This window comes from Lepeophtheirus salmonis, chromosome 13 (genome assembly GCF_016086655.4).
Source record: "Lepeophtheirus salmonis chromosome 13, UVic_Lsal_1.4, whole genome shotgun sequence".
NCBI lineage: Eukaryota > Metazoa > Arthropoda > Copepoda > Siphonostomatoida > Caligidae > Lepeophtheirus > Lepeophtheirus salmonis.
In genome coordinates this window covers 31905023-31930403 of record NC_052143.2, presented here as the reverse complement: position 1 = coordinate 31930403, position 25381 = coordinate 31905023, and the positions used below count along the sequence as shown (strand labels likewise).

At 29.3% G+C, this 25381-nt stretch overlaps 1 protein-coding gene across 1 annotated transcript in view; it reads left to right on the top strand.

Moving 5' to 3' along the window:
• Nucleotides 1-6414, top strand: part of LOC121128365 (uncharacterized) — a 178189-nt gene extending 171775 nt beyond the window's left edge. Inside the window, exon 3 of the mRNA XM_040723947.2 lies at nucleotides 4972-6414. Within this exon, the coding sequence (XP_040579881.2) occupies nucleotides 4972-5583 (612 nt within the window). The 3' untranslated portion in view covers nucleotides 5584-6414. The remainder of the gene's footprint in view (nucleotides 1-4971) is intronic.
• Nucleotides 6415-25381: the final 18967 nt, after the last annotated feature.

The window sequence follows — 25381 nt, the reverse complement described above, 5'->3', positions numbered from 1 at the left end:
AATAACATTTGACAAAAATGATTGTATCTGTGAATGAAGGGACTCAGATGAATGGAAATAAAGTTATTCCTTCTGGAATATATCCAACAAAATATATATCTATCAATACAAGAAAAGGGTACAGTAATAAAAAGTAAATATATCAAGTCATTTTTTACAAAAAGATCAAATCCCTATATATATTTTTTCTTATTTTAAAGTAATAAAATATATAACTCTGTCAATGAAAAATCACTTGTAAATAAATATTATGAATTCGTAGGGACTTATCATTATTACTTCAAACCCTGTCATCTTGGACTGAAACATATTGTAAAAAAATTGTTCAAATCTATGTTACATATTAAGGTTTATCATTTAAATAATTTGTTTTGAAGTTAAGAATCTCCAAATTTCTAAAAAAAAATAAAATCATTTCTATTTATTAATTGTATTTGGGGTTGTTTGAAAATTTATTTCCTCCCAAACATTAATTATAAGCAAATATTTTTATCATTGAGTTGTATCTCTTTGTCCAAGGATTGGTTAATCTTTACATGCTCATATTATTATTTCATATCTTTACGATGAACAATATTGGATTTATCATAATCCATCTACTTTTTAATAAACATACTTTTGAAAAGAAACATAAATATGTTTCCAATTTTTGAAGTAAATTTCAAAAAATTTGTATTAATACCCAACCAAAACAAAAATGTAATTATATATAACCCCAATAAATTAGTATTAGGGGCATTCCGTGAGATATTTCCATGGCGAAAATTATTTAACCAAAGTTGGGTATTTGATTATTTTGACTGTAGACTAGTTTCAAAATGAAATTTTTGATCTATAACTCAATTCAACTCTGTATTTTGAGGTTTAAAGGAGTAATATATATTTGCATTGCGTTGGATTTTTGATTAACAATATATTGTAAACAAAAGCAATGATAAACAAGTAGCTATCAGTAAGATTTACAATACTTTTTTTTTTTTGTCATACATTAAGTAGACTGTGATGTAAATTTTAAACCTTAAAATAAAATATATTATATTTTAATATAAATAGGTAATTTCAATCAAGCCTTTTTTATTTTTACAGTGAAAATTTGACCCTTAATAATATTAGTTTCTGTTTCTACTATAAATTAACATTTTATCTGTGTATCAAAAAACCCTACAATAAATATATAATCTTTAATTAGAATTGAAATCATTTATAGACATTTGTTATTGAATTAATACCATATAGTAACGTTCAAATAAAATAGTACCTACAATGGGTCGATTGTTGGTGGAGCAATGGACAAAGTAGAACTATACCTTATTGTCCTTTGGGTCTTTCCTTATTGTCTTTTTTTTGTTTTTGTTGGATTTTGTGGAGTATAATTTTATAGTTGTACATTGCCTCTTTGCCCAATACTCCATCCAAAATTGACCTTAAAGACTCAACAACAAACGATACCAGCAATTAAGAAGGGTCTTTAAAGTATCAAACCAAAGTTTTACTTTGCCCTTTGTTCCACCAAAAATTAACTTATTGTTTATTTTTTTTGTCAAAATTGAACAATACAACTTCGAAACACAATATCATATACATATGATCGATTTTGACCCAACTTGTTGGAAATTGTAGAAATGTTATGTTAGTTATCGAAAAATTAAGTTATAACGTCTTAAGTCAAAAGCATAACATGATTAACCTACAATATGACAAAGGAAAAATTAAGTAAATTTAGACTTGGTAAATAAGTTGCAACACTATCATTTAAGTTATCATAAAGTTAAACCTATTATCAATCTTTAGTAAGAGCCAACATCAATAACATCACTTGGGAGTTGTTTAATCTACAAACCTATTTTTTAGACTTATCTGTATTGTATTTTATAAATATTGAATTTATTAAAATTATAAAAACATTTTTTATAGGTATATAAAATTACTACTAGTTATTACCAGTCATTTCAATATGGTAAAAAAATATTTGTGAGTTGTAATTTTTGTCCATGGTTACAAATTTTCTCTTAGTAATTCTCTTATGTGTGTTTCTATCCCCAAAATGACATAACAATTTCCTTTTGAGTGAGATTAATCACTAAGTATATCTGCATTATTTTTAAATATGTATGTTTTTACAAATTGTTACAGTGCTTTAATGCAGTAGTTTCCTTGAAAAAAAAACATAATATAAATAGATTTCATTAAAACTTTTATAATGGACGAATTTTTTTCATTAATTTACAAATATATCCTTTTTTTTATGAACAATAGAAAGGCTTAAAGACTTTTTTGAGTAGTTTACATATAGATATATAAACTACTCCTTAGTAAGGATGGGATTTTTTGAGAGAGCAAGAAAAAAAGGCGGGAGTAAGACATATGGTATTACTGAGTTAAGACTCTTGTTAATATCTTAGTTAATAGCTGTTTTTATATGCATTTGAAGAATGAATTACTGACATATCAATAAAAACCTTCTGAATTAAAATAATTTCAAAAAATATTTAAAATATTCAAGTCAACGGTACCGTAGCTATAGGGACCAAAAGGCTTTTGACAGTCTCCTTTTATGTAGAGAAGTGTCATATTTCTATAATGAAATTATATTTATGTGTGTTTTCGACGCCATTATTGCATAATATGGCCCAAGTTGCAAATACATTACAGGTGGCTGATTAAATTATATTTATTTTATTATGCATTGTTTAAATTATTAAGACCAAAGATAGGAAAGAATTCTTATTTGAAACAACACACTCACTTATTCAATAATGAACGAAAATTAAAAATTGAACACTTACCATCTTTTTTTCCGTTTATAATCACTAAATCTTTTTATATTAGCAAAAGGATTCAGTTTTATAACTTAGATAACAACGCGCTATATATAATTTATATAGGTGGATTTCATATAAAGAATAAGTTTTTTTTAAATTTAAAAAGTTATTCTAAGTAGAAACTCGTCACAAACATTTTTTTTAAAACTTAGAACATGGTTTTATTTCTATCAGAACAAACGTAAAATAACTTATGTTAAACATTCTTATGTAAAAATATATTGCATATCTATAAAAAAAAATTTTTTTTTTGTTCAATATCGCATGGATGTGGAGGATATCTTTTTCGGCTATTGAGATGAGAATGTCAAAAGGACAAGTATTAGGCGGCAAATAATAATGTTCAAATATCATACGCATATTTACTACGTAATTTTCTTTAGATTAAAATTTTGTTGGTAGTTAAAATGACTGATGTTTGTATTATTGAGTAAAACCTAATGAGACGTAAAAATTGAAACTTTTACAATTTTCTAATACAAGTTACAATTTGTACAGAAATTACAACTTTTTATCTGATAAAAAAATAAATATTATTTAAACTATAGTTTTAAACTTTGATTTTTATTAACATATTGTTTTTGGACTACAGTCTACTGGAGGTCAGTTTTTGAGAGTCGAAAGTTGTATCTTGAGATCTTGAGGATGAAGCAAGTCATGGTTTTTATGGGCCTTCTCCTCTTTGCAAGGTGTTTATATTTTATTTCATATAGACATATTATATAATTGTTTTACAATTATTATTCAAAATAGTCAGAACTTTAAAAAACTTTAAAAAAAATGTCCATAAACCTCCTTATGATAATATCAGGAAATCATGGAGGATTGATAGAAGAGGTTACTCAACTGTCTTTAAGGAAAATAGACTTTTGTGCTTACACTAGAAAATGCAGAATTTTTAAGCTTTAGAGGAGAAAATGTTGAACACATTGATATTTACGATATAGTAATAAATTATGGTTTTATTGAACATAAAATTGCAGGTGCTAATCCTAGATTTAGCCTAGGCCAAGCTTTTTTTATACTGGATTCCCAATAGACGTTAAGGCTCGAATTGATAAATTAAAAAAAAAGCACAATGTTGCCATTAAGGAAGTAACGTTTGGAAAGTACATTTTTGAAACCAAATTACTAAGTACAGAGGAAACAAAACTTCCCACGACTTTGCAGGCCCAGACTTTAGGTCAAACTTAAGGTGCTAATCCAACAATTTCCAGTGTCTTATACAAATTGATATCAAAGAAGCATTTTGTCGATCAGTAGTACAAAAATGACAAATTTAGTCATGCATAACACAGCATTAGAAGATACAAGTATAAAAACTTAGTCTTTAATATCAATTTATGAAGATTTAGCATCTTGATCAAAATTTTCAGTATAACCAGGCCAAAAATGGAGTAATCGGACCAGTGGATAAAGAGAGATAGTTACCTAACATGACAAGTCAACTGTGCAAATACGGTTATGAGAAAAACGAGTTTTTATTATTCAGTTCCATTACAAAAGGATGCAAATTTGTCTAATAACTTTAAAAAAATGTCCACACTTCTCTGAGTTGTAGAAAGAATTGCTATAGTTGCACAATTTGCATACAATATTGAGTTTGGAAGGTAATCCGAAAAATTTAGATTATGGGCTTTTGTCTAATTAAAGATGAGAAATTGAAGATTGTAAACTTACCAAAATCTCTAAAATGAATTTTTGGAGAAAAAAGTACTTTTCAATGGTCCAGTCTTGCCTGAAGTATTCAAGCCACAACAAATATTGTGTGATAATTCCCTGGATCTACAGATTTGTCATTAAAAAAATATTTACTTTTTTTTTAGTAGTGAGGTATTATAGATAATTTTTTCATATTTGATAAATATTTTATCAATTTTTGGCCGCTAATATCCTTATAGTAATTATATAGAAAAAAAGTTGGTATAGTTTATTTATGATTAAGAAGTATATGCATAATATAGTTTAAAATGTCACATAAGTATATGACATAAACTTTCGTGACTTACAGTGTCATCATGTGAATTATGATTTTTTTAAATTTACCATTACTTTATTTTTTTGAAAATTATTTTTACTATTTATATTAATATTTTCCCCTATCAGATTCATTTGATAAAAAAGCTAATTTTTACTTCCTTTTTTTCAGTCTGAAAACATTCAAATATTCCCAGTAACAGTGGCCTCTCGCTTCGTGACCCTCAGCTGGAACACATCAACTCATCTAAGTACAGGACGAGGCTACATTCTCCAAGTCAAACGAGAAGAACACGCCGACTCCAACAAGGACTCCCGCTTTCCCCGGAACTCTCCCATTGTCAAACAATATGAAGATATCGACGTTGGTCTAAAAATGAATTCCTACACAGTGAACGGGCTGGATCCGGGACAAACATACCGATTCCTCCTCTGTTTACGAAAAGGAGAATACGTTCTCACTATTAGCTCCGCTGTTCTTAAAACCAAAAACCCTGGCTATGAAGTAGAACTTGGGATTGAAACTGACTATGTATCACTTCTAAGTGTGTGTATTGCGCTAAGTGGTCTTGTGGCTTCCTGTATTTCCATGATTCTTTTTCGATGGGTGCGTTATCACAGGGGGCACAAGGATTTAGACACTATATCCACAAGGGAAATGATTACTTCTCCATCGGATCATTCCTCCATTACGGGAATACATTATACCTTAGGAGATGAGTCACGATTGATGGACAATGAAGTAACGAGCCCAGTAGAGGATATGCGGGAGACGAGAACATGAAATAAATATTGGTAGATAGAAATGATGGAACATGACCGTGGTGCTTAGAAGTATGTGAAGTCAGTAAAAAGGGAGTGATGAAAAGAGCAAGGGAAAATACTGAAAACGTGGTCAATATTATGTACATGATCTTATAATACACATTATTTCTTGGGAAATTCTTCATCTCTTTTTTATGTCACTTATGCATGACCTGAATAAGAAAAAAGTAAATGTCCTTTATCATCAAACATATTTTTCAAAAGCACATATTATTAATAATAGTATTATTACAAAGGATCTTTCGTGACGTCATTATTATTGTTTTGATAGAAGCATGATTTTTTTATTTTAGAAAGAGAGCTAAAATACGCAAAAATGAACTTGATTTGCATCAACATAGACTCTATAGCATTTACTATATAGTCTATAACGTTGAATGAATAGCCCATAGCTTCTTTCATAGTTTTAAAAAAATGATAAATCATCATTACTTAATACAAAAAAAACATATTATATTCTTTTATCATAACTTTTTTTATATAAGAAAAGACAAAAAATCTTTTTTTTGCAAACAAAAAAAACAATATGTATAATGTATAATTTATTATATTAAACTTATTTTTTAAATGACAAACATTTGTCAACAATTTAATCCTAATATACATAATAATATATTTATGGTTTAGTGTATTTTAAATGTTTATATTTTGTGTTTATACGTAGAAATCTCTTTATTGAGTAATTTTATTAAATTTATTGTATGTATTTAATTTAATTAAACTTATATATTAATTTTTAAATAAGCGTATTTATGTTTATATTCAATAAATAAAGTTTCTTTTAAAAAAATGTTTTATGAGAGCATTGATTTATTTCTTTATATTCGGCTTAAAAGGCAATTAGTATAAAAGGAAAATTAGTTTTTTATGGGCATCATCAGACAATAATGGATAATTTGAGTTGATGGCACTTTATATAAACATAGAATGGTATTACCTTTTAAAAGCTCACTTAAGGTTACTTCCATTCTAATTCGATCGATGGTTGTAACTTTTAAGCTTACTGGTAATAACTAATAATAAAGAAATGAAGAGATGAAGTCATTCCATGTATGACTCATTCACAAACATGAAAATTAATTACAATCCTCCTCAGTGCAAATAAAAAAGAAAAGTAGTTTTGGACAACTTTGATAGACGGAATATTTACTCAAAAGTTCATTAAATAAGTATAGCGCTCGTTTCTCGTTAATACGTTGTAATTTTTAGAATTGGGACAAATAATTAAAAAGAGAACAAATATTTTGTAGATTACGGATTTCAAGGAATAGAACCATTTTCACATCCTTACTCATGTATAAACTTCGCCAACAAAGTTCATGTTTTTACATGTGTATGTTTCTAAGTTTAGTTGTAGTCACCAGGAATGCGGTAAAAGCTACAAATTCATTTTAATCAAACTTGGTACAAAGATTATAAATGGTCAAAGTAATAGGCCATTAAATTATGAAAGGTCAACATATAGTACAAAGCGTTAAAATACATAATAAACCATAACTTTGGAACATATTGAGGGAGAAAGCTCAATTTGGGGTCCTTATGTAGATTAAATTAAGATGCTTCATTTAGTAATAAAAATTTAATTTAGAAAATTTTTATATAAAGGAGCACATTGCCACTCCCGCCAATTTTGGAGTTTATATTAATTAATGGAAATTAATCTTTTAAAGATACCAGCATAGAGATAAAAGTGAGATTGTATAACAAAGTCATTACTCTCTTTGATATAAGTAAGTCCTCAACCCTTTTTTATTTAACTTGGATAAAGGTATTTTAATCTGTATTTTTACACCTTATTATACATAAAAATGCATTTAATTTCTTTGGCTCTATATTTTGTGGCCAATACTTTTCAGTATGCTCTTGAAGCATAAACAACTGATAATATGCGATAGTTTATCAGTTTAATAATCCCTTGTTAATGATTAAACTTAGGATTTGTAAAAAATCCCTCAGTTCTTCAAAAATTGTTACACTTTTACGTACACAAAATTCCACCAGCATCGATTATTACATGAATTTTATTGTCAAAAAACATTCCATAGTTATTCGGAGACTAAATAGCTAATACCTACTTACAAAATTTGCACATATTTTTCCATTCTTCACTGAATATGGAGCATCAAAATTTTCGCTCGTTCTTTTTAATACACTACAAACTGGGGAAAACATTATCTGAGATCAACTGAACTTACTATCGTTTACCCAGATGCCTGCCTTATTCCTCAACCATCTGTCGGTGGAACGGTGAGATCTGGGGGTTTCTCCCACAGGAAGTAGTGAACGAATGTCAGGCTGGACCCAAGGGGAAAACGACCCTCAATTACTCGTGAACGAGAAAGACCATGATCCTGATGGGCTTGACGTTTAAATCCAAGCGACTTTTTGTCGAAGCCCTGCCTGCCGGGACCACAGCCAAACGAGATACGATGATAGAGATCTGCGAATGACAGGAAAGCGTGGAAACGATTAAACGGAATCCCTACAAGTTCAATCTCAATCTCTGTCACCGATTTTTCTTCTGTAAGATGAAACACCTGATCCTGGATTACGATTTTGGTAGCTATGAAGACCTGATGAAGTTCGTGAATGAAGAGAAGCTCTCCAGGTAGTTGAAGAACCAATATAACAATGTTATCCAAGCCGAATCTAAAATGATGGAGTACTTTTTTCAAGCTTTTGAATGTAATTTCTTGTCTTTATAGGGCAGTCACAGTATTTCGTAACAATCTAATAATAAATGAAATGATTCGTACTTCGTAGTTTTTGATCTTTTTATAAGAAATTATTTATAACCCTCTCTTTCCCAAATTAATTTGAGAGTAAAAAAATATTTAACAACAAAATCTTATTAGAATGGAAATCATATAACAATATATGCACATTTCAAAATTAAATTTTAAGTTTAAAGCACGAAACAAGAATGATTCCATATGGCATCAATGGAAAAATATTTAAAAAAAAGGTAATTATTCAATATGCCATATTTAGGAAATTTCTAAAACCATAATTGATAGAAAAGAAAAAATATAAGTTCCAAATAATATCATTTTAATATTACAATTGGTAAAAATAGTACATTCCTTTTAATTCCTTTTTTCAGTACGTTTTATATTGATGTGCCCTATATATATTTTGAAATATTATTTTATAGTTAGTAACTGCATATGATTTAGGTCAACACTGCCCATGTTCGTATTGTATTCTTTCACGGTTGTAGAGATAGGAATAGCAATATGCTTTTATTTTCAGCTACTGACTAACGTTTAACTGTAGATACTGGATAAAAAATTTACAGACTTATTGTCATACCATTGGACGAAGGTTATGTTATTTATTGTCTCAGTTCAAATGTTCCAGCTCCCTTTACAATCATTTTTTAGCGTAGCATCTCTTTTCAGACTACAACCAGGTAATTTATTACTTTTTATTGTCCCTGTACCATAAGTCCCCATCTCCACGAATGCACAGAGTAGACTGTGAGATATGAACCAATTATTAGTATAAAACTTGAAGTTTTGATTCTTTGGAAGTTTACTAACTAGCGTTATGACAATAAATCCATTTATCACCAACTTCTTTGTGGGAGACGTTTGTGGATCCTTTTTTTCTACTTATACTTCAAAGTTATATAGGATGCCACTTGTACTCTAGCAAAAACATTGAATTTATGAGGTTTATTTTATCATATTTTGTTTCAATGAGTTACGTTCCCAGAAAGGTATCATCATTTTTTCCACTGAATTACGTTCTTCTGGTTCAATTTTACAAAAGTTATTGTTGAGAGAGTCTAACTTTGAAAAGTTTATCATACTGGTCAAGATTGCTTGGATGAATAAAACTTATTAGCTTAGCTAAAAATCATTATAAAATACCATTACTGCCATATGGTGTCATGCTACTTTCAACAAATCTAGACCACACAATACTGATATTCTGATAAAACCTGCAATTCTATTATCATCTCTAGAATGTTTACATTCAGTTATAATAGATAAATATACAAATATTGTGAATAACTTTTTTTTTTATCTGCAATCGTAAACAGAGCAGTGTTGACAACCTCCTCAATGGCACTTCATGTGAAACTTATCAGCTATGAAGAGCCATAGGGGACGCCTAACAACAAACCTGATGCAATATAATCATATTGCAATGCTATCTACCTATTGGAATAATAAGTAGACTCATGGGAATATTTAATACACCATAAATCGAATTTGAAGTTGATGATGCCATTTGGCATCATTGGTAAAAAAGGGATAAAAAGGAAGTTTGTGAAAAAAATTATATATTGAAAAAAATATTTTACTTTAAACTTATCTTGAATTATTTTTTTTCACATAGAAAGTTTCATATATGATGTATATGGTTATAACAATTTAATGAAAAATTTGAAAATGGTAGATAAAAAAATCCTATTTGCAACTCCTTGTAGGAATTTTGATCATCAATCTTTCTTGATGGAATATGTTAAACAAAAATTTCCACGTTTTTAGATCAGAGATAGAGTTATATCACTTCTAATTTATAACGTACTCTTATAAAAACATGAATATGAGCTGATACTATGCGTTAATGCTATGAAACAAACTTTAACCAAACCAAAGTCCGAACTGTTCATGACATGAATTTCGATTTTAGTAGGAATAACCTGCAATATTTTTATGTGTGGCCGATATTCGAAGGGATCCATCCAGTCAAAACTTCAAACCAGAGATACAATAATATAAAAATCGAATAAAAGAAAAAATTATTCCTAAAAGTGGGTAAGAAAAGAAATACATGTTTAAGAAAATCGATTGTTAATTTCAAAAAATTACGCTAATTTAGTTTATTCATTTAAAGAGTCCATGTACGGAAGCAAATATAGTAATAAAGTTGGCGTTCTTAGAGAAAAATACCTGCTGGACCTCTTTTTCAGATTTGGATTCGATCCCAGCTGCCATCAGGAGAGCGTGGTACGCTATGGACACAACCTTCAACGACAAGAGCTGTAAATCTGTTCAACGGTGTGTCGAGGTTGTTATTGCTTATGAAAGAAGACTTTGGTTTTGAGTTGTCATTTCTTGATTCCATAAAAGCTTCTTTTTTTTATGTAAGTTAGTCTTGCCACAGCAAGTTTTAGGACCCCGCTCTTTACTTGCTTTATTTGATAAAGGATAATTTTCTAGCTCAGAAATTCGTGGGTTTACGTTATAGCAGTGCCATTTTATATGACGTAATGCCACTACAAGGACAATTTACTATCACGGACGTCCACAGCATTATATTTTCTTTTGGAGGGGGAGGGAAGCCTGGTTTAAAAAAAAATCCAAAAATTAAAATTTCTTCGAAAAAATTTGAAGAATTAAATTTCAAATATCAATTTTTTGAAAAAAATCTCAAATATACACTTTGATATTTAAAAAAATTCAAACATTCGCAACCATTCACAAAAAATATAATTTTTGGACAAAAATTTCAAATATAAAATTTTTTTTTATAATCCCAATCTGAAAATATTAAATTTTTTGGAAAAAAAATTCTAAATTCCCAGATGTTTACAAATTATTAATGTTTTTAAACGTTCAATCAAATTCTTTATTTTTGGAGCCATTTTTTAATTATTGAAATATAAAGTCTATTCTATAACATTACCTGGGATTTACAGCACAGGAAAAATAAATAACACAGATATTAGCTTTAAAGTAAGGCATTTCACTTTATTCAATTTTTTAGTCGTTATATATATATTTTATATGAATTATAATCAAGAAAAAGTAGGTGATAATTTATTTTTTAAATACTGAAATATTTGTAATAATTAATGTTCACTTTTATTTTTATATTTATTTCATTTGAAATATAGCACAAAATCGTATATATACCCTATAAACTTTTTTTAAAGGCTTTAAAGTCCAAAACGATGTCTTTTGAAAGTTTTAATGGTCAAATTTGTAGTCTACGGCTTAAGTAACAATAATAAATTTGGATTTGTGCCGTGGGACATAATGCTGGTGCATGCTGTAATACCACCTATAATAAAACAAATATAATATGTACAATATACAAATGACATTCCAGAAAAAAAGGAGCTAATTCAATATTTAATCTAATTTCAGCTTTGAATTTTTTTTAGTTATATAATTATTTTTTTTTGATTTACATGAACAGTTCTGTTTGCTTCAGAAACAATATTTTTTGCAAGCATATTATACATTTTTGATGCAATTAGATTAAAAAAAGTACTGCAAAGAAAATGATTATTAATGTAACGGGTGGCCCATCCAGCGGTTGCATTTTAAACTACCACTTTTTTGACGTTTGCCAGATGTAGAAATATTCTCATTATGTCTAATATTTTGTAAAAGGTCTCCGGCTTAAGAAATGGTTAAGTTTAGGCGCAAAGAAAATTGGGAAATACTGAAAACTTACTTCCAAATTGGAGAGTCTTCAAACGAAACTGCAAGAAAATTACGTCAGTCGAAATGAAGCGCCTTCCAGGCACTTTGTGGATAAATTTGTGAAGCGTGTGTGCGAAACTGGTTCGTTAATGGATAAAACAACGTGTTCCCGTGTTCGTCCAGTGTGCTCAATCGAAAACATTGCTGCTGTTGCCGAAAGCGAAAAAACGAGCAAAGAGCTGCCGTTACGGTCAATGGTGAGCGCTATCAGGCCATGTTGGAAGATTTTTTGTTTCCCCAAATGGAAAAGGAAGACATCGACGACATTTGGTTCCAACAAGATGGCGCTACGTGCCACACAGCCAACGTTACAGTGGATATTTTGCGCACTGTCTTCGACAATTGCATCATAAGCTGAAACAGCAACGTCAACTGGCCGCCTTGTAGCTGCGATTTGACTCTGTTGGACTATTTTTTGTGGAGAACCGTCAAGGATAAATGTTATATCCTCCATCCAGAGACGATTGACGATTTGAAACACGAAATTGGAGTCGACATTGTAGCTATTGAAGCTCACACAATCGAAAATGTATTGAAAAATTGGGTCGACAGAATAGGCTACTGTAAGGCCAGCGATGGTGGCCATATGAATTAAGTGGTGTTCTATTATTAATCGAAATGTTGAGGCTTTCAAATAAAAAAAAGTTATTGCAAAATATCCATTCGTCTTTTTTATAGCGATATCAAAAAGAAAAAGTTTTGTGGGTCATTCTTTATGAAGATTTTTCCACCCAAGCTGTAGTTTCATTAGAAGAATAGAATCTTCGTGACCCTTTTACATAAACACTTCTTGGACTACCCATAAATAAATACAATTCGCCTTTTTTTATTTGAAAAAATATATTTTAACGGTTCATAGAGATGTCATTCAAGAAGAAAAATAATATCACTGGGCTTTTATGTCCACCTCTATCAATTTCATTAACAAAAGAGTTTAATTCTTGATATTTTCCCAAATCATCCATTGAGGAAGTAATATCTCCATTACTAAGATAAGAACTTGGTACAGCACTTCCAATTGATCGTTTTTAAAATACAATGGGTAATATAGCCACATACAAAAATAAATCAGCGGCTAGAGAGCTTTAAGTAAATTTAATTACATTGCAGAATTGGAAGATATAAGGCTGATAAATGTAGAAACATCTTCTTCACTTGTATAATTTGACTCTTTTGTATCGACTAAAATTGACCCAATTGATGATATTGGTTTTTAAAAGTATGCTAATTCGAATTTTTTTTCAGTTAAAAAACTGTCGACAACTGATGTAGTAATTTCCACCAGCAAGTTGTCTATACCACCCAAAACAGCTTTTTATTGGGTCCAAATTAACTTTACGAAGAAAAATAAACTCAACTTTATTTTTATACAGTAAATATATAGCTCGATGGGCTAGTCCTGTGGATGTTTGATAGGCAGCATAAAATGTATCGGAAGATAAACCACCTTCATGTATAACCTGTTCTGTTTGTTTGAAGCTTCAAACTTGTTCATTTTTCAAGGCATAATGGCTACGTACATTCAGAGTAGAATCTTGAAAAAAACTTACGAAAACATCAACATGACACTTTTCAATAGGTTGAGGAGCCATTACATACTTTATGATTACGCTTGTGAGGTCATTTCAATCCCTGGCACATGCCCAAATTCGGCATGATACCTAAAATCTTCATTTTCAAAAGATGGACATGATAAATTTGTCTGCTAGTAAAGTTGTTATAATTTTTTTTTATATAAGTACCAAATCGAATGACATAAATATTTTTTCTTTTGGAAGTGGAAAAAGGATTCAGTATATATCGAGGAAAAATTGAACCTCCTAGTTCATCCACATAGAATTTTCTGTTTGGGCAAAACTTTGGTAATTACTTCAATAACTTTCATTAATACTGTTTTATAATGGAAGCTTTAATATTTGTGATTGGTATCATAGCTACCATGTCACTGTTTTCCCAAGTACACTCTTCACAATAAAATATAGTATGGTTTTCGAGTATTTTCCATTCCTATCACATCCAAAAATATTGCCACCACTAAATTCAACTCTCTGTGAGGAATAGACTTCGTCCATTATTTTCGAAATATACTTGTCATATTAATCCACTAATTCAATTCTAGATTTTAAATAATCAAATGTTGAGACTGGTACTCCTCCTTAAGCTGAAAACACACTTGTTATTCTTCTTATATGCAACTCAGATGGCAAGTAAATAATTCCAGATTCTCTAATTTGATTATATAAAGGTGGGCTTGTATTGTGCCAAAATATTGAAATTCCTTAAAATTCAAGATAATATCTTCTTCCTTTTACACTTATCAAGGGAAGGTGAAGTTGTTCTATAATAGAACTTCTTTGGTTTTTGAATTTAAGTCTTGATGATGAGAAAGAAAGGTCATTATTCACTTTTAAACCCAAAAAAACAAAATGTAAGGAACAAGATCCTATGATGATAAGGGAAAAAACATTACGAAGTCTTCATTATAGAATACATTAATGCCTTTGGGTAAATATGATTTATAAAGGTTTTTTTTATATCCGTGAAATTTTTTATCTCATCTTCTTTAAATAAACGTCTATCTTGCTCAAAGTTGAAAAAAATTATAATGTGCTTTAAATACTTTGAGTTGTTAATATGCCTTTTCTAAAGTTTAACATTTTAGTAAAATTAGAAAAAATTGTTGTCCTCTCTAGAAAAGTTTGTTTTCTCAAGTTTTTGGGAATAGCATCAGATTATCAGTGGACTATATATTTTTGCGGAGTTGAATTTGTATCTGTTCCTTCATAAATTAAAGCTAATATAGGAAAATGCTTTTTACAGATTCTTGAATATTTATTTGGCTCCTATTTTTTTCTTCTTATTCAATTGACCCACACTTTAATAAGTTCAGTATCTTTTGGAAAATTATAAAGAGAATGTTTTTATTCCCCAATTTCTTCCTCACTGTGATTTAGTTGAGTTATTGTTTTTTTGTTTTTTTGGATAACCAGTCCTACAACCTGGACAACAGCAACACATTCTGTCTAAAATAATAAATGTAAAATATCAATTTATTGGATGAAATAGTTAGTAAATTCATTAAATAATTCCTGTGAAAGTGTAGTATATATATGTGATAGATATATCATACTTTTTATATAAAATTAAGGTCCCTAGAACGACACACGGTATATATAATATTGTAAATATTTATAATTACCAAATACAAAAAGCTATATAACAGTTAACAATTGTTGAATACAAACGTAATTTAATAACTTTAACCACAAAGTCTCTAAGTACAAAAAAAAAAAAAACTGGAATAACCATTTGGAATGAATATAAAAATGAAAGAACACTAACAGAGAGAGGACAGTCAAGGCAAGGAAAGTAGGGTTTAGTAGTACTCAATTCTTATTGGTTTAAAATTAGAAGCTGCTACATGTTCGTTCGGGCAGGCAGCCAGGTTGAACAAGTCGTCTCCCCACTAGTTAAAATAGAAGAATGAGGGCGACTACGTCACAACAATCACAAGATATGATATAATTCGGTGATAGAAACATAGTCTTCCTTGTTTTTAGATTGAAATGTTTATTTTTCTCTTAACCGCTCTTACTCTAGAGTCCTTTATAAAAAAATGAATTATTCATTTATTCTTTACAGTTATGTAACAAAAAAAGAGTGCGTTCCATATTCATTTCAGTGTTTCCTGTTATGGCCTTATAGTACTTTATGTATATTTATTCATTATTATATTCTCATTAAACTCTTCATCGTTGATATTGATTGCTTGATCTTCTTCTTTATCCCTTGACGCATGAATTTATTCAATCTTACCACATAAATGGCTAGGTATTTTTTCCAACATGGCCTGTATTAATAACTTTTCGGTGTGATTTAATACTAGTCAATCACCTTTCGTGATTCTCAAATTATATTGTTGTTGTACCATCTCCTCCATTCTGTTATTTATTTGTAGTTTGAATTTTCAATCGAGAAGACACAAACAGTGCAGTATTTATTTTCCACTGTTGATTTGTTAGTTTAGAGTGAGGATGTAGCCATTCGATATATGACACACTTTTGTTTATATGAAATATTAAGGATCTCCTTTATCATATTGAGTATGGTTAAAAAATCCGAATACGTTTTTGACTCTACTTTATAGTTTGAAAAAAGTGAGATTCATTGTATTGACAGACGAGGGAAAAATAATCAAACCCAATAGAACATAAATCAACAGCTAACAAAAAAGCACAAGAATATATTTCAGGATCTTCAGTTACACAGCTATCTTGATCTTCAATATAGCCTCAATGAAATGTGGTGGGATGATGAATCCATCCTTGACCGCAGCTCCAAAATTATGTTTTTCCTAGTGTTCTTAAACTTTAAAGAAAGTGGGACTTCAGTCGGATCACAGACAATCAGTCCTACAATTTGCCAATTTATTTCTGCGTCCACAAGCCACTTTTTATTAATGACGCAGACAATGACTTTTGAAGCTCCATTCTGCTTGAAGAAGTTCAAAAGCTTTGGACTAGAATAGGTATTATGGGGGGCCCATCTCTGTAAACAAAGTCCTATATTATAGAAATAATTCAGTTCATTTATCTAAATTAGTCATTTCTGATTGAAAGGTTCAGGTTCTGCGAAAAGGCTGAAATCTGATATAGCAATAACACAGATTTGAACATTTTCGATTACTTTTTGTGAAACATCCTTCAAAAACACGTCAATAAAAGCACATAAAGCAGTGTTAACTCACAAAAGGCTAGCATCACCAATAACTGTAGGATGAACCCACTTGATTGTATAACCAATGCTGCTGCACGATTCAGACCAAGAATTACAAAGGATATTAAAGCTTGAGGAGTTCATGTCAAATACACAAGATCACTACCAACAAATTTTCATTAGATTTGATTTATAAAAGCTGTAAAAATTATAATTTACCGTGAATTACTTCCCAATTTGTCTGCAAAGGCCTTTATTTGGAGTACAGTAAACAAAAATCTCGAAAACACATACTAATTTAATATAGAAGAAATATTTATATTCTTATTCAAAATTAAATTGATATTTGACTCCCAAATTAATTTTTTATTAGGTAGGTAAACATCTCTACAACGTTTGTATGGTTGGGTTTTTTCAGATCTAAAGGTTATAATTATAGAAGTTTGCTTTATTATTTTTACTATTGAAAAAAAAAAAAGTAAAGGAATAATCAATATATTTTTTTTAAATTGTTTAAAAGAATGTATGGTTGATGCATGAAGAAAAAAAAAATGTACTACAATTGTCAAATATTTAAATTCCTTAGTTCTAATGTTGATTTTAATTAAATTTACGTCAGAGTTCTACATAGAAGATACACAAAAAATAATCCGAGGATATTACACCCTGCAATAAATATATATATATATAATTCTATAAATACGTACACGGAAGAAATAATATTAATCTACTGAGTAAAAACATAAAATAAGGCTCTTGTATGTATGTTCTAAATATAAAATGAAAACCACTGATGAAAAAGCAGAAATAAATCATTTATGCTTATCCCCAAAATATATCATCTGCACCAAAAAAGAAAAGAGATTATATCTTGTACTTTTTTCCATATGGATTCATTTTTTTAAGTCTGTTGAAATATTAATTCAATGATGAATATGTTATATCTTGAATAAATTTATATTCGCTAAGAAATGTAAGAAACTCTATAAAAAAATGAATGTTTCAGAAGTAACGACTAAAGATAAAGTTTTAATCTTTAATATAAAAAGGTGGTGAATATGTCATGCACAAAATTTCCAAGACGCAAAAACACCAGAGTCAAAAATATAACTACAAAGTTAATTAGTAATCTTAAATGTCAACATACATATATTTTTTTGTTTTGGTATGTTGTATATATTTCAAAATCAGACATGCTCTCAAATGGTAACAATCCCGAAATTGAGCTAAATAAGTAAAAAATTTAACTTAATATTTTTTTAAATATTGATAGAATAATTTTATTGAGCGTAAAGTTCATTTAAACCTTAAGTGAGTATACAGTATAGCTTTAAATCCAGAGCAAGAAAGAGACATAACTCAAATATTTTTCAATTTTTAAAATAAAACTAAAACTAAATGTTGTTAGGTTCTTAAGAGATTACAACTTAGTTGAAGTAAACTCCATCTTTCGTGCTCAATATTGCATTTTTAAATCATAAAATTGACAAATTTCCAATAAATCTTGATATATTGATTTTTTGTAGATATTTTTAATGATGATCAGATATACAGGGTGAGGACTCATGAATTCAAATCCTCTTCGATACCGTCTAGCCTCAGTTCTAAAAGTTTGGCATTAATGTACTGTGCACCATTCTAAAGCAATGAGAAAAAAATAGAATTTGTGTTTTGTTTTTGTGCGATCACAAATGAACGAGCATCAAGCAAAACGGCAGAGTGTATGGAATCTCTTCGCTCACAAGTCTATCTCCGACAAGGAGATCATCACAGTTGACGCTGCACTGAACTTTTTGTATGAATCAAGAGCTCAGGTATACGGAAACTTCAAGACCAAACATATAGCTCAGATCATGGTCCTCGGCGTCGTGGCTTCCGACCACAGCAAGATGCCTCCCTATAAATTCAAGGCCAACGAGAACACGTTTAATACAAGAACATGAGGTACCAAGTTTCGCCATGGTGTTAGATGCCCGTTCTCCAGGTACAACTATGTGCTTACCCAAGACGGCATCCTGGCACACCCGTCCTAGAAGGTACAACATTTCTGCAGGGAGAAAATGGCTGCCTTCTGGCTTGCAGACTTTTTGTTTTCGTCTTACTGGGCTTCGCTTTTTGGTGTGTCATGGAGGGCAAGGCGAACAAAGATCAAAGAGGAGTGGAACAACTTGTCCTCTGACTTTATCAGCTGTGTTTCTTTTCTTTCCCGTATTGAAACCATCATTCAGAATGGAGGGGGACATATTAAATAAAAATTGGAGAAAATAGTTAATTTTTAACATTTTCATTCACGTTTGCCATAAAAATTACATAATGAATAATTTCGTATAAATACAAACAAATATGTAGACACTTTTCAAAATAAATCAATCACAAGTCAACAAAAAATATATTAAACTTCATATTTAAATATAGTATTACAGGACATTTCAATCACCAATCTGTAATTAGTTTTTTCGTATGAAATCTAACTTTAAAGAATCTTTTAAATATACTAACCACTACTAGAGGTTTCAGTCAATTTTTGAATATATATAAATCAATAATCTATAGTTAAGTTAACATTTTTTTAAAGTATAATTGTAGGCTAATGTTAAATATGTATTTTAATTTATATAGAATTATTCAATGTCGAAAAAGTATAATTTAACAACAATTATATAAAAGTTTTGTTTGAAAAAAAAAATGACTGGAGATATTAATGTATTTTTTACATAAAATAAGCTTATTTCTATTCTAAAAAAGTAGAAGTTCATTTACATCAGAGTATTTTATTCTTGAAGGCCAAGTTCAGCTGCAATCCTTATTTTATAATATGTAAATATATATATGTATTTTTTTGGGGAGGGGGGATAATTTTATGGTTATACACTAAAAAATTTAGAACTCACTAATCATGAATTAATTAGTTTAAAAAATATCAAATAAAATCTAAATATAATTAGGTAAAGGAAAGAGTTTTATAATTTAATCAACCTCTAATTGATTATTTCCAGAATGAAATTAAAATTAAATAAATGATGTTAGTTATTAAGACTTTTTATAAGTATTGTTTATTTTTTTAAACACTTAAAATAAGTTTATTTTCAGTAAAAAAAATCCAAAAATAGATATTTTATTGGATTCAGGTAACGACAGAGGCCATACTGACAAAGAAAAACTGTTTCAACATTTTTTAGTGATTTTTATCTTAACGCCGAGAGTATAGCCCAGTTGGAAAGCCTAATTACCTTTGGGATAGTTTGTCTTCCCAACAGGGAAATATTACTGTCTACATGATCTCCAGGTTCACTTCCTTTCCTATCTTGATGCCTTTTGGAAACTAAAAAGTTCAGGAAGTCAGCAATACTTTACCAGCTTCCTTTTTTAGGTTCTTGATGTCTTACTTAAGCTTTTTAATCTCGATAATGACATCCTTGGAGCAAGGGAAAATGCAGGAAATATCAATGTAACTCTAATAAATAAATTTGTTTTACACGAGTTGTTTGATTTTGTTTTTGTACTATTAGAGATAACGTAAAAAGTTTGGTGGGACACGTTGTAGTCAAATTTTGTTGCAAAAGAAAATTTCTCTAAAACGTAAAATATACTTTCTAAAAACTACATGTTTACAAAGTTTATTTACGTTGTTTTTAAGATAATTATAGGTCAAGTGTAGGCAACTTTGGAGTGAGAAGGCTAATTATATATGTAAAGTCTATAGAAAAGCCATGTTATAAAAATCAACATAAGTAAATTTTTGGTATATTTTCAAATAACCTTTATTTTAATTTTATAAATAAAAAAAATATGAAAATATATTACATAGGAAAATTAAATTATGGAATATTATTTTAAATGATTAGACTAATTAAAACTTTGGGAAAAGACAAGAAGCTATCTTTTTAATAAAATATACAAACACTTGTTTCAATTGAATATAAAATTAGATGGAAATAAATGATCATATCATATTAAAACACAAATGTAAAATGGTTTATATCAAATTCATTAATATATATAGGACATCAAAAGCCCACCCATCCCTTTCAGTCCTTCTGGTATGCTGACTTCTTTGAAAATACTGGTGTAGATTACCTGAAAGTGTTTAAACATTTGTTACCGACACATTGTATCATCGAGTTTTTCCAATCGTCTCTTTCCAAAATTTCAGAATAGCCCTAAATATTATTGTAATACAGTTATCACGACATTAAAAATTATTATTTTTGAAAAATTAATGAGAAATTCGAGTAGTTTTTCTAAAATTTTGGAAGGAAGGATACTAAAGCATTCATAAAATTTAATCGGTAGATTTAGGTTGTTATACTTTTTCTTTAATTTTGAAATAAAAATCAATACCGATCTGCTAATCTCAGATGTTGTGAAAATTAGAAGTTAAATTTCTTATTAATTTTGATCGAGTCATCATATAGTCTTCGAGTTCTTTTTCAATCAATGATTTTTTTGGCGATTGTATTTTTTACTGTCTTCTTTATTTGAGTATAAATTAGTTCTAATAACAGGAAATTAATGCTAAAATGGCAATTGTTAAGTAGTAGCCTATTATAAATTTATATAAATAATGCACAAAAATTTTACCTGTATGTAGATGCCCCATTTTTGTGTGACCGCTTAATATTTTAAAACTGTGTGATAATTTGATCTAAGTAATAAGATTGTAGTAACAAGTGTTTCTAGTTAAACCATAGTACGACACATTACAAAAGAAGAGAAAATGTGATTAATTCATTAATTAACTCCTAATTGCTTCATGCAATGCTTTGTACTTCTACTTGTAATGACTGTTTTGCTCCTTTTTCTGACTCCAGAAGAGTTTTTACAAAATTAGAAAATCCTTTGAGGAGTACCTTACATCAAGTTAAATTGTTCAGATGATTTGCATAAATTTTTAATAATATATGAAATCTGAGCTTTTGAGTTAATCCCAAGTCTAGAATAACTAATTTTGAGCTCATGTCATGTCTAATATTTCCAAAGTAAGTAATTCAGTGTGTCTAAGACATATAAAGCCTCATAGTAGTTAGTGAACAAATCTTGCACAATCTTGCATGCTGTACATCATTTACTCTGAATGAAGTCCATTGCACTTGGTCAAGGTCAACATTAAAGTAAGATTGTTTTTAATAATACAGTATTGGGACAATATGTGGGCAAACTAAATATAAACCCCAAATTTGAAATCTGTAAAAAAATATATTTTGTTATGTTTTATTCATTAAATATATGTAAATATTAATAATTTTTTATTTATGTAATATTTTCACCTTACTTTTTAATCAAAGCCTCCAAACGGTTCTTCAGAGTGTTGGAGGAGTTATAAATCTATTTTTAGGGAATTTTGTTCAATTCCTGTACAATAGCAAGTTTTAAAAAGCTAATATCATGAAACCTGGATTGGTTAACATTCCTCACAGATCCCTATGTAAAATATTCCATAAATTTAAATTTGGTAAACATGGTGGTCAAATTCCTTTGGATGCAGAATCTGGTGCAAAAAAATTTGAATATTCTTTGTTGTATTTTGAACTAAGCAAAGCTTCACTACCACCTCCAAAATGGTCTCTATGTAGGTTTGAGGGTTGATTTTTACTCTTTAATAGAGAAAAAATAGTGGAAGTATCTTCCGTTTGGATGAAATTGCTGCCCAGACTAAGGCAGTTGGAGGTTTGATACATGTATTTATTATTTTCTGGAACATTAAAAATATTTATGATACATCCTTCATTATTTTTAAAACCCTCCACTGTGAAAATCTTTACGTCATAGAAAACAAAATGCCCATCTTGAGTAACTTTTTTAATAAGATTTGGAACTCTTTTTCTTATTTTCCTTCTGGAATCGTAAAAAGTTGATGTCGTGTCTACTATTTAACGAACTTAGGGGTCCTCACAAACCGAATTGGCAAACGTAGTAGATGGAACTCTTTCTCTTATTTTCATTCTGGAATCGTAGAAAGTTGATGTTGTGTTAAGGATTTTACGAACTCAGGGGTCCTCACAAACCGAATTGGCAAACGTTGTAAATGGTATGGTAGTTAAACTCAAGCTGTTTGACAATATACAAGGTGTAAAAGTTGTGATCTTTAAATTTTATCTTTGTCCAGATGCTATATCCAATTATTCGTAATATTTTGTTTGAAAGATAAAACAACAGATTTTTGTTAATGTGTCAACTTTATGATTGAAATGCTCTACACCTCTCAAAAATACAGCTAAAGAGATAATGCAAGCCTTATTCACTCCCTGGTAAGTGTCAATTCAGAGTATCTTTCCTTTTGTAAAGTTATATTGACGATTTGTAAACCCATTTAAAATTTTTACAAAAAGATAAGTATTTTAATTTTACGATTAAGAAAAAGTTATATTTTTTTAAAATTTACTAAATAATATGCAACTGCTTATATTAGTAAATATATACAAATAAAAAATAATAGTCTTTGTCTATCATATAGACATTGTGTGTACATAACGTTTTATCATAATTTTGCACAAAAAAAGTATATTTTTGTTTCATATTATATCAGCAATATATGCACAACATATTTTTTTAATGAAACATTTCTATAGTCTTACTATAACAACAAAATTAAGCTCAATCAATTGATACTATATATATATTTTTTTTGCACTCTCGTTTGCACTTTCTCAAGAACGTGATTAGATTTTATTTTGTATTACAAAACACTATTTGGCTTCTGATAAAGAAAAAAACAGTCTCTAAATATAATTGTAGGCTTAGTTTAACAGTGAGAGACAGAATATAAAAAGTCTAGAAAACCACATCTCGTTAAAGTTATTGATACAAACAGAGCTATCTGAAATTTCTAAAAAGTCGATCTCTTTAGCATTAAAAAGACACATCGAGTTTGAAGGAAGAAAAATGAAAGTATAACCCTTCAAACTACAATTCCCACGGTCAAAAATAAAAGTAAAAACATTAGCTGTTTCCAGTCAGGAAAAAAAAAACTTTTTTGTACATAATTTCAAATTTCACAAAATAACTTAAAAACAACATTTTTACAAGAAATGTTGGCAAATCATAGAACCTACACATTATTCGATATAGCTTCTTTTAAAACCAATTGCAGCCTCAATGCAATGTTTGAAGCAAGTACAGGCTTTGATAATTTTGTTAACCAGGTATTTGGTCCAGACATTGGAGATTCAAGACTTCAGGTCTTCCATATTTCGGTGTGGGGTTGAATTTCTGATATCCTCGCCCAATCAAAAATAGTCGAGGGATACAAGTTGGGAGATGATATAAGTCCCATTTTGTTGCACAATAAATCAATTTTTTTTTGGTTCCAAAACTCCAACTTCGGGAAGTCCAGACATATATTTGCTACCGTTCTTAGTATGATAGGTATTACAAAAACTCCTCACATTGAGCACAATGACGACGGGGATGCCTTTTTTGGTATATGTGGGTCAAGTAAGTCAGATGCAGCACAGTTGTGTGCCTCCTTTTCAATCATTTGGTTGCATATTAAAGAAACACATCAAAACAAAACTCATATTTGCCTTAATACATGATAATAAAATAAAGCAACTTTTTCTTTTCAGAAAGTGTATTAAAATGCCATTAAATCGACAGAAAATTTTGATGTTGTACCCTGTAATGTATTTCACTATTAAAATAAATATATTATTGAAATGATAAACTGCCGTTGTCTTCTCCAATGGCAAGCTTTGAGAATCAGCAAGGGATCAAATACGTTTATCCTCCACTGTATATATAGACAACATCGTCCCTTTGAGGAAGGGAAAAAACATGAAATATTTCAAATTCAATTGTTTTGTTTTACTTATTTTTCATCTATTTTATTACTAGAAAAGAATTTTGAACATGAATATTGGATAATGGATAAAAAACATGTCTTTGTAAAATGTACATATATAAAATCATAGCTTCAAGCAGCATTTAATGCTTTATTATGCCTTTAATTTAAGGCAGTAACTATAAAGACGCAGTGCACTATTTCTTAATATGGTAAATGTTATTCATATTTTTTTTCATTTTATTATGCATTATTCATTAATTATATCAATTGTTATGTACAGGGTGTGTATCTATGCTACAAAAATGATTTTTTTTCAAAAGCAATTTCCTCTTTTTCCCTTGGTCCAGATAGGCAAAAGTGCTGATCCTGAGGCCTTTTGAGGAACACATGAGAAGGTATAATGTAGCCATCGGAGCTAACAATCACAAACACCATGACATGGGCTGGAAACTTCGTCTACATGACCTTTAGAGATCTCATATTCCCTCATAATTTTGCAAACGAACGTCTTACTGCCTGCGTTAGCCCCAGAAAGCCTTTGCCAAAATGACGTCATAGATAGCTCGCACATCTTGTATATGTATATACCAATGTTAGAAAATAATTGTATTATAATTACAATTAGTTCATCGTCATTTTCACAGATTTTTACAAAAATTTATTATTGATGTTTCAATTAAAATACAAAATATTATGTTATAAAATTACTGCTAAAAGTTGCAAATTAATTTGATCTGCGGAAAAAAAAGTTGATCAAATTTATTTCGTCGCATAAATTAATCGAGGTGAAGTGATGCAATTTTTATTATTCC